The sequence below is a fragment of the Aegilops tauschii genome, chromosome 7 (assembly GCF_002575655.3).
Source record: "Aegilops tauschii subsp. strangulata cultivar AL8/78 chromosome 7, Aet v6.0, whole genome shotgun sequence".
NCBI lineage: Eukaryota > Viridiplantae > Streptophyta > Magnoliopsida > Poales > Poaceae > Aegilops > Aegilops tauschii.
Genome location: NC_053041.3, coordinates 322,971,564 through 322,982,411, shown reverse-complemented (window position 1 = coordinate 322,982,411; position 10,848 = coordinate 322,971,564). Strand labels below are relative to the sequence as shown.

General features: G+C 43.4%; 1 protein-coding gene across 1 annotated transcript; it reads left to right on the top strand.

Annotated features, from left to right (window-relative positions):
• The first annotated feature begins 5,153 nt into the window (after positions 1-5,153).
• Positions 5,154-5,585, top strand: LOC109739377 (uncharacterized). Its single transcript, XM_020298469.1, has one exon. The coding sequence runs from the start codon at positions 5,154-5,156 to the stop codon at positions 5,583-5,585; it is 432 nt and encodes a 143-aa protein (XP_020154058.1).
• The last annotated feature ends 5,263 nt before the right edge of the window (positions 5,586-10,848 follow it).

Sequence of the window (10,848 nt, the reverse complement as noted above, 5' to 3'; positions counted from 1 at the left end):
CCTTGGGAATCCCCAAGATTGAGCTCTTGCCTCTCCTTCTTCTCCTCACATCGAGACCTTCTCAATCATCGAACACTTCATCCACACAAAACTTCAACAGAAAACTCGGTAAGATCCGTTAGTATAATAAAGCAAATCACTACTCTAAGTACTGTTGAAAACCAATTCATATTTTGTTTTTGCACTGTAGCTACTGTAATATAACTTTTCCATGGCTTAATCCACTGATAAAAATCGATAGTTTCATCAAAACAAGCAAACTATGCAACAAAAACAGAATCTGTCTAAAACAGAACAGTCTGTAATAATCTGAACATTCACCATACCTCTGGTACTCCAACAATTCTACCAAAATTATGAAAAATAAAAAAAAATAAAGAAATACAGTGCAAAAAGTTTGAGAACCATTTGATGTTTCATTAAAAAATGTAAAATCGCGCACTACAGCCAAAGTTTCTGTCCTGCACCGTACAAACCAACAAGCATTGTAAACATCCTAAAGGCAAACCTTCACACATTATTTTTATTATACAATGGAATTTTACAAGGGGATAATTATTTTTGTTGAAAAGTTTCTGTTATTAAGATTCACAAAGTTTCCATGGGCATGAACAAAGTTCAAGGACGTCCCCCACTTTCACAATGCTCGTCTATCTCACTTTCACTTTTCTTTTTGAAAAGTTTTGGGTTCCCCTCTTTATTTTTTTATTTTTAAACTTTATAAAAGCACTCAACAGAAATAAATGACTCTAAAACTTCCGGGTTGTCTCCCTGGCAGCGCTTTCTTTAAATCCATTAAGCTAGGCATATAGTGCTCAAGTATTGAATCCACCCGGATCCCAAGGTATATCAAAGCCAATTTTAATTAGCAATGATTTGGCATTTAGTAGTGAGCACAAAGAAACATATATCAAGCAAATACGAAGCCTAACTCTCTTCCTATGCATCGGCATGTCATAAAAGAACAATTCATGCACACATAGTAAAGGTCAATGCATAGTATAAACAGTTTCTTGCAATTTTTTCGTGTTGGAGACATAGAGAGGTGGAGATATAGTTCCTCTCTCATAATAATAGCAAGTAGGAGCAGCAAGCACATGCATATTATGTTCATCAAAAGCATCATGTGCAACGGTAAAAGACAACCCATCAATATAATCCTTAATAAAGGCAAACTTCTCCGATATAGTGTAGTCGGGAGAATTCAAAAAGATAATAGGACTATCATGCGTGGGTGCAATGGAAACAATTTCATGCATAACATAAGGAACTATAGCAAGTTCATCTCCATAAGCATAATTCATATTGGCATCTTGGCCACAAGCATAGCAAGCATCATCAAAAAGGGATATTTCAAAAGAATCAATGGGATCATAACAATCATCATAGCATTCATCCTTCGGTAAGCACGAAGGGAAATTAAACAATGTATGAGTTGAAGAGTTACTCTCATTAGAAGGTGGGCACGGGTAGCTAATCCGCTCTTCCTCCTTTTGTTCTTCGCTCTCCTCATCATCTTTTTCATCCAATGAGCTCACAGTTTCATCAATTTCTTCTTCCATAGATTCCTGCAAAATATTAGTCTCTTCTTGGACAGCGGAGACTTTATAAATGCATCAATATCGGAATTGAATTCATAATTGGCATAGCAATATTTAAGGATAGCTAAATTTTCAGGTCTATAAACAGCATCATAAAGATTTTCAAACTCTTTGAACATAGATTCAATTTCATAAGCACCCATAAAAGCAACAAATTCTTCTATTTGTTCCACATCATAGTAATCATATATACCTGTAGCATAAGAAGCCAAGGTTTCATTATCATTAAATTTGCATGAAAAGGGAAGGTGTGGAGACTTCATCCTAGAGCAACAAGTATAAGCATATCTCAAGCATAGTTGCCTAGCATACCAATGCAACATATGAATTTGATCCCATAATAGTTTCCCTTTTTGAGTCAAGCGATAATCCCTAAAGTATTCACGTTGATCCAACGTGTTTCCCATAACATAGTTGATTGGGGTTTTCTCAGGATTATTAAAGTAGTACATAATGTCTATCACATAACGAGCATCGAGGGTTTTAGGAGGTTCCCCATCTCCATGAGGAGCAAGTACACCTAATTTTTTTGGTATTTTGTGTTCCATATCCATAACTAAAGATAAAGAACACCTAAGAACATCAAATAAAAATTACTTTGTGATAAAGCAAACAAGCGCACACGAGAATATTCACCCCACGCTATTGCTCCCCGGCAACGGCTCCAGAAAAAGGTCTTGATAACCCACAAGTATAGGGGATCAATTGTAGTCTCTTTTGATAAGTAAGAGTGTCAAACCCAACGAGGAGCTAAAGGTAGAACAAATATTCCCTCAAGTTCTATCGAAAACCGATACAACTCTACGCACGCTTAACGTTCGCTTTACCTAGAACAAGTATGAAACTAGAAGTACTTCATAGGTGTTTTTGGATAGGTTTGCAAGAAAATAAAGAGTGCATAAATAAAAACTAGGGGCTGTTTAGATAAAGACACAAAAAAGTACATATAGTGAGTGTGGAAAAGTAGTGGTAGTAGTTGCGAAATTGTCCCTAAGCAACTGACTACTTTACTAGACTGGTAGCAAGTTTTATGTGGGAGAGGCCACTGCTAGCATGTCATCCCTGACTTGGAATTCTATGCACTTATGATTGGAACTATTAGCAAGCATCCGCAACTACTAACATTCATTAAGGTAAAACCCAACCATAGCATTAAGATATATTGGTCCCCCTTCAATCCCGTATGCATCAATTTCTATGCTAGGTTGAAGCTTCTGTCACTCTTGCCCTCCAATACATAGTCCTATCAACATACAACTAACCCTATGGTGTGATCCACGCGCGCGCTCATACGATGGGCACCAAAGGACAGCAACATAACCACAAGCAAATTAAATCAATCATAGCAATTCATCAACCACCAATAGGACAACGAAAATCTACTCAGACATCATAGGATGGCAACACATAATTGGATAATAATATGAAGCATAAAGCACCATGTTCAAGTAGAGGGTACAACGGGTTGCGGGAGAGTGGACCGCTGTAGATAGAGGGGGGAAGGTGATGGAGATGTTGGTGAAGATGGCGGAGGTGTTGGTGAAGATCGCGGTGATGATGATGATGGCCACGGCGGTGTTCCGGCACCACCGGAAGAGAGGGGGAGAGGGGGCCCCTTCTTCTTCTTCTTCTTCTTCCTTGACCTCCTCCCTAGATGGGAGAAGGGTTTCCCCTCTGGTCCTTGGCCTCCATGGCATGGGAGGGGCGAGAGCCCCTCCGAGATTGGATATGTCTCTCTGTCTCTCTCTGTTTCTGCGTTCTGGTGTTCTGCCCTTTCACCGTTTCATATATATATGGACATCCGTAACTCCGATTGGATTGAAACCCTCGCCCAGATTTTTCTCCGAAAATTAGCTTTCTTGCGGACAAACAAGAGCAGAAACCGCCTTACGGGGGGCCCACGAGGGGGGAAGGCGCGCCCCCATTCCTCGTGCCCTCCTCGGACACCGTCTTGCGTTGACTCTTCTTCCCATATTCTCCAAATATTCCAAAAATATTCTCCGTCCGTTTTTATCCCGTTTGGACTCTGTTTGATATGGGTTTTCTGTGAAACATAAAACATGCAACAAACAGGAACTGGCACTGGGACTGGATCAATATGTTAGTCCCAAAAATAATATAAAAAGTTGCCAAAAGTATATGAAAGTTGTATAATATTGGCATGGAACAATCAAAAATTATAGATACGACGGAGAGGTATCAACAGGCGCTCGTATGGCGATGGGATAAGGGTCCCGGTCGACCCGAGAGAACCCGGGTTTGATGCAAGATCAATTCTTGTGCAAGGCCTGGTCGACAGAAACTGGGCATACAGAGAAGGACCCGACAGAGATCACCCTGTCAGTAGCAGAGTGCATGTTTCTGGGCCTGAATGTTTCAGCAGAGCCATCAGGGCTGCTGAGTTCCCTCCCAACTTCAGGTTGGTGAAGGGAGTAAGTAAGTTCACCGGTGAGTCGAAGCCAGACACTTGGCTAGTAGATTACCGAGTGGCTGTGCAGATTGGTGGCAGAAATGATGATGTAGCCATGAAGCATCTCCCCCTGATGTTGGAGGGTTCAGCCAGAGCGTGGTTGAATCAGTTGGCTCCTGGAAGTATCTTCAGTTGGGAAGAGTTGGCCCGAGTGTTTGTCAGGACATTTGAGGGCACTTGCAAACGACCAGCAGGGCTGACTGAATTACAACATTGTGTTCAGAAACCGAATGAAACTTTGAGGGATTACATCCAGAGGTGGACCACTCTTCATCATACAGTGGAAAATGTGTCACAACACCAAGCAGTTTGCGCCTTCAAGGAGGGTGTTCGGTACAGAGAGCTTAACCTGAAATTCGGTCAGACAGGAGATATGACTCTGGCCTGAATGATGGAAATACCACTCAGTATGTTAACGGCGAGGAAGAAGACCGACTCCACAGTGGCAAGAATAAACTAGTCGCCCAGGACACCGGAGGAGGAAATTCCAGTCAGAAGCAGAAGCGCAAAGCCGAACCCACAGGTCCTGGTGAGGCCGCAGTTGTAAACCAAGGGAAGTTCAAAGGAAAGCCTAAGGGGCCGTGGATCCCCAAGGAAGTGAAAGATCAAGCGGTAAATAACGTACTTGATTTGCCGTGTCATATACACACTAAGAAAGATGAAGAGGGGAACCTGATTTACCCCAAGCATACCACTCGACAGTGTCGACTCCTGATTCAGAGCTTCCGAGAGGGCCAGCCCAGTGAAAAAGAAAAGGAATCTCATAAGGATGAGGACAAAGAAGAGGATGATGGTTACCCCAATGTCAATGCTACTTTGGTGATTTTTGATGACATCAAAAGCAAAAGTCGACTAAAGGTCATCAACAGGGAAGTAAACATGGTTGCTCCGGCAGCGACGACGCATCTGAAATGGTCAAAAACTCCCATTACATTCGACCAGTCCGATCACCCAGCGCACGTTGCTACCCCTGGGCGCAAGCGTTGGTGGTCGACCCAGTCGTTGGGGGCACTCGACTGACCAAGGTCTTGATGGATGGTGGCAGTGGTTTGAACATTTTGTACACTAAGACTCTCCGGGGGATGGGCATTCCAATGTCCAAGATCAGTGAAAGCAACATGCGATTCCACGGGGTCATCCCAGAGAAGAAAGCCGATTCACACAGTCAAATCACTCTTGATGTGGTTTTTGGTGATTCAAAGAATTACCGCAAGGAAAAGTTGACGTTTGCTATCATGGATTTTCACAGTGCCTATCATGCTATTTTGGTCAAGCCTGCATATGCTCGTTTCATGGGTCGACTGTGTTACGTGTACCTCAAGTTGAAGATGCCTGGCCCCAGAGGTGTGATCACAGTCACTGGAAATCGGCAGAGAGCAGAAGAGTGCCTCCAGAAGGGCTCAAAGATTGCCGATGAACAGATGGTAGCAGTAGAGATGCAAGAATATCATAAGAATGCAGATCCGAGTGATTTGTTGCGTGCTAAGAAGCCTGCTTTAGAGTCTACATTTTAGTCATCCGGTGAAACAAAGCCAGTTCACATTCACCCGACCGATCCCAATGCTGCTCCGACTCATATCTCAACGACACTCGACAGCAAATAGGAAGAAGCGCTCACCCAGTTCCTCCATGAGAACTGGGACATCTTCGCATGGAAACCATCTGACATGCCGGGTGTACCCAGGGGACTGGCTGAGCACCGTTTGCGAGTCGACCCGAAAGCAAAACCCGTTAAAGAGCATCTCCGTCGGTCCGCCGTGGAGAAGAGGAAGGCAATTGGCGAAGAGGTGGCTCGGCTTTTGGCAGCTGAGTTCATCCACGAGATATACCACTTCGAGTGGCTCGCCAGTGTTGTCATGGTCCCCAAGAAAGATGATTCACTTCGTATGTGTATCGACTTCAAGCATATCAACCGGGCCTACCCAAAAGATCATTTCCCTCTACCCCGCATCGATCAAATTGTCGACTCGACTGCGGGATGTGAGCGTCTGTCCTTTTTGGACGCATATTCCGGGTACCATCAGATCCGACTGTATGGGCCCGATGAAATAAAAACGGCCTTCATCACCCCATTCGGGTGTTTTTGCTATGTTACCATGCCTTTTGGCCTCAAGAATGTTGGCGCCACATTCATGCGCATGATTCAGAAGTGCCTGCTCACTCAAATCAGTCGGAATATGGAAGCATACATGGATGACATTGTGGTAAAGTCACGTAAAGGTTCTGACCTATTGACTGACCTCGCTGAAACTTTTGCCAACTTGAGAAGATACGATATCAAGCTTAACCCCTCAAAATGCACATTCGGAGTCCCAGGTGGAAAGTTGCTCGGTTTCCTCATTTCCGAATGAGGGATCGACGCAAACCCAGAGAAAGTTGGAGCAATCCTCCGAATGAAAAGCCCTGTGCGTGTGCATGATGTTTGAATGCTTACTGGTTGTTTGGCTGCATTGAGCCGATTCATCTCTCGTCTCGGTGAAAAGGCATTGCCTCTTTACCGACTGATGAAAAAGTCTGACAAGTTCGAGTGGACTCCTGAAGCTGAAGCAGCGTTTGTAGAGCTCAAAGCCCTGCTTTCCACCCAGTCGGTGCTTGCTACTCCAATCAGCAAAGAGCCTTTACTGCTATACATTGCAGACACTGGACAAGTTGCCAGTATAGTGCTCATGGTCGAGCGGGAAGAAGAAGGCAAAGTCTATAAAGTTCAGCGCCCAGTGTATTATATTTCTGAAGTCTTGACTCCGTGCAAGTAGAGATATCCACATTATCATAAGCTTGTCTATGGAATTTACATGACCACGAGGAAAGTTGCACACTAGTTTTCAGACCACTCAGTTTCAGTCGTCAGCGACGCTCCATTATCAGAAATTCTGAACAATAGGGATGCAACTGGACGAGTAGCAAAATGGGCGAATGAACTCCTTCCGTTGGATATCAAGTTTGAGGCAAAGAAAGCAATCAAGTCCCAAGCAATAGTAGATTTCCTCGCCGAGTAGATTGAACAGCAGCAACCGACTCAGATTCAGTCAAAACATTGGACTATGTTCTTTGATGGGTCCAAGATATTGAATGGCTCTGGTGCTGGTGTACTTCTAGTATCTCCCAGAGGTGACAAGCTCAGCTATGTTCTCTAGATTCACTTTGATTCTTCCAACAATGAAGCTGAATATGAGGCACTTCTGTATGGGTTGCGTATGGCCATCTCACTCTTCGCCCGGCGCCTGATGGTTTACGGCGACTCAGATTTAGTGGTCAATCAAGTGATGAAGGAGTGGGATATCAGGAGCCCAGCTATGACTGGTTATTGCAATGCAGTAAGAAAGTTGGAAAAGAAGTTCGAAGGGTTAGAGCTCCACCACATACCCCGAGTCAAGAATCAAGCTGCTAATGATCTGGCTAAGTTAGGTTCCACTCGGAAGCCTATACCCAGCAATGTCTTCTTGGAGCATCTCCATACCCCATCAGTTCAAGAAGATCCCTTCACAGAGGAGCCCCCGCAACCGAAAAGTTCTACCGATCCGACTGAGATTGAAGTCCCGGCCGTAGAGTCGACCTAATCATGCAAGTTTTGGTCATCACTCCCGATTGGATGGTGCCATATATTGCGTATCTGCTCAGGAAGGAGCTTCCGGAGGATGAAGATGAGGCCCGTCAGATTGTCCGTCGATCCAAAGCCTTCACGGTGATAGGTGGTCAGCTTTACAGAGAAAGTGTCACCGGGGTCGCTCAGCGATGTATCACACCAGAAGAAGGTCGAATGATTCTAAATGACATCCACTCGGGGACCTGTGGTCACCATGCGTCCTCTCGGACCATCGTGGCCAAAGCATACCAAGCCAGATTCTACTGGCCGCGAGCAAATGAGATGGCAAAAGATATAGTCAACTGCTACCTCTTGAGCATGCGTTGCTTTTCCCTTGAAGAGGAAAGGGTGAGGCAGCAAAGTAGCATAAGTATTTCCCTCAGTTTTTGAGAACCAAGGTATCAATCCAGTAGGAGGCCACACGCAAGTCCCTCATACCTACACAAACTAGTAAGAACCTTGCAATCAATGCGATAAAGGGGTTGTCAATCCCTTCATGGCCACTTGCAAAAGTGAGATCTGATAGAGATGATAAGATAATATTTTTGGTATTTTTATGGTAAAGATTGAAAGTAAAGATTGCAAAATAAACAGGGCCAGAAATATCTTGTTGTCGAGAGATTAATATGATGGAGAATAGACCCGGGGGCCATAGGTTTCACTAGTGGCTTCTCTCAAGATAACATAAGTATTACGGTGGGTGAACAAATTATTGTCGAGCAATTGATAGGAAAGTGCATAATTATGAGAATATCTAGGCAAGATCATGTATATAGGCATCACGTCCGCAACAAGTAGACCGACTCCTGCCTGCATCTACTACTATTACTCCACACATCGACCGCTATCCAGCATGCATCTCGAGTATTAAGTTCATAAGAACAGAGTAACGCATAGGGCAAGATGACATGATGTAGAGGGATAAACTCAAGCAATACGATATAAACCCCATCTTTTTATCCTCGATGGCAACAATACAATATGTGTCGTTTCCCCTACTGTCACTAGGATCGAGCACCGCATGATTGAACCCAAAGCTAAGCACTTCTCCCATTGCAAGAAAGATCAATCTAGTAGGCCAAACCAAACTGATAATTCGAAGAGACTTGCAAAGATAACCAATCATACATAAAAGAATTCAGAGAAGATTCAAATATTGTTCATAGATAACCTTGATCATAAACCCACAATTCATCGGATCCCGACAAACACACCGCAAAAAGAGTTACATCGAATAGATCTCCAAGAAGATCTAGGAGAACTTTGTATTGAGATCCAAAGAGAGAGAAGAAGCCATCTAGCTAATAACCATGGACCAGAAGGTTTGTGGTAACCAGTCACACATCATCGGAGAGGCTATGGTGTTGATGTAGAAGCCCTCCGTGATCGATTCCCCCTCCGGCGGAGCGCCGGAAAAGGCCCCAAGATGGGATCTCACGGGTAAAGAAGGTTGCGGCGGTGGAAATAGGTTTTCGTGGTGCCCCTGGATGGTTTCGGGGTACGTAGGTATATATAGGAGGAAGAAGTAGGTCAGTGGAGCCACGAGGGGCCCACGAGGGTGGAGGGCGCGCCCAGGGGGGGTAGGCGCGCCCCCTGCCTCGTGGCCTCCTCGTTGATTGCTTGACGTCCACTCCAAGTCCTCTGGATCACGTTTGTTCCAAAAATCACGCTCCCAAAGGTTTCACTCCGTTTGGACTCCGTTTGATATTCCTTTTCTGCGAAACACTGAAATAGGCAAGAAAACAGCAATTTGCACTGGGCTTGGGTTAATACGTTAGTCCCAAAAATAATATAAAAGTGTATAATAAAGCCCATTAAACATCCAAAATAGAATATATAATAGCATGGAGCAATCAAAAATTATAGATACGTTGGAGACGTATCAAGCATCCCCAAGCTTAATTCCTGCTCGTCCTCGAGTAGGTAAATGATAAAAACAGAATTTTTGATGTGGAATGCTACTTAGCATATTCTTCAATGTAATTTTCTTTATTGTGGCATGAATGTTCAGATCCGAAAGATTGAAGATAAAAGTTTAATATTGACATAAAAATAATAATACTTCAAGCATACTAACTAAGCAATTATGTCTTCTCGAAATAACATGGCCAAAGAAACTTCATCCCTACAAAATCATATAGTTTGGCCATGCTCCATTTTAGTCACACAAGAATTCTCACATCATGCACAACCCCGATGACAAGCCAAGCAATTGTTTCATACTTTAGTAATCCCAAACTGTTTTCAACTTTCACGCAATACATGAGCGTGAGCCATGGATATAGCACTATGGGTGGAATAGAATATAATAATGGGGGTTGTGTGGAGAAGACAAAAAAGGAGAAAGTCTCACATTGACGCGGCTAATCAACGGGCTAGGGAGATGCCCATCAATTAATGTCAATGCAAGGAGTAGGGATTTCCATGCAACGGATGCACTAGAGCTATAAATATATGAAAGCTCAACAAAAGAAACTAAGTGGATGTGCATCCAACTTGCTTGCTCACGAAGACCTAGGGCATTTGAGGAAGCCCATTGTTGGAATATACAAGCCAAGTTCTATAATGAAAAATTCCCACTAGTATATGAAAATGACAAAACAAGAGACTCTCTATCATAAAGATCATGCTGCTACTTTGAAGCACAAGTGTGGAAAAAAGGATAGTAGCATTATCCCTTTTTATTTCTCTTTTTTTTGGCCTTTTTTTTATTTGGCCTTTATCTTTTTTTGGGGACAATACTCTATTAATGATGATCATCACACTTCCATTCATTTATAACTCAATGATTACAACTCAATACTAGAACAAAATATGACTCTATATGAATGCCTCCGGCGGTGTACCGGGATGGGCAATGAATCAAGAGTGACATGTATGAAATAATATGCATGGTGGCTTTGCCACAAGTATGATGTCAACTGCATGATCATGCAAGGCAATATGACAATGATGAAGCGTGTCATAATAAACGGAACGGTGGAAAGTTGCATGGCAATATATCTCGGAATGGCTATGGAAATGCCATAATAGGTAGGTATGGTGGCTTTTTTGAGGAAGATATAAGGAGGTTTATGTGTGATAGAGCATATCGTATCACGGGATTGGGATGCACTGGCGAAGTTTGCACCAACTCTCAAGGTGAGAAAGGGCAATGCACGGTACCGAAGAGGCTAGCAATGATGGAAGGTTGA

Bases quoted from the DNA above. Each gene is read 5' to 3' on its own strand.
- LOC109739377 (XM_020298469.1), top strand. From the start codon at position 5,154: ATGGGCATTCCAATGTCCAAGATCAGTGAAAGCAACATGCGATTCCAC.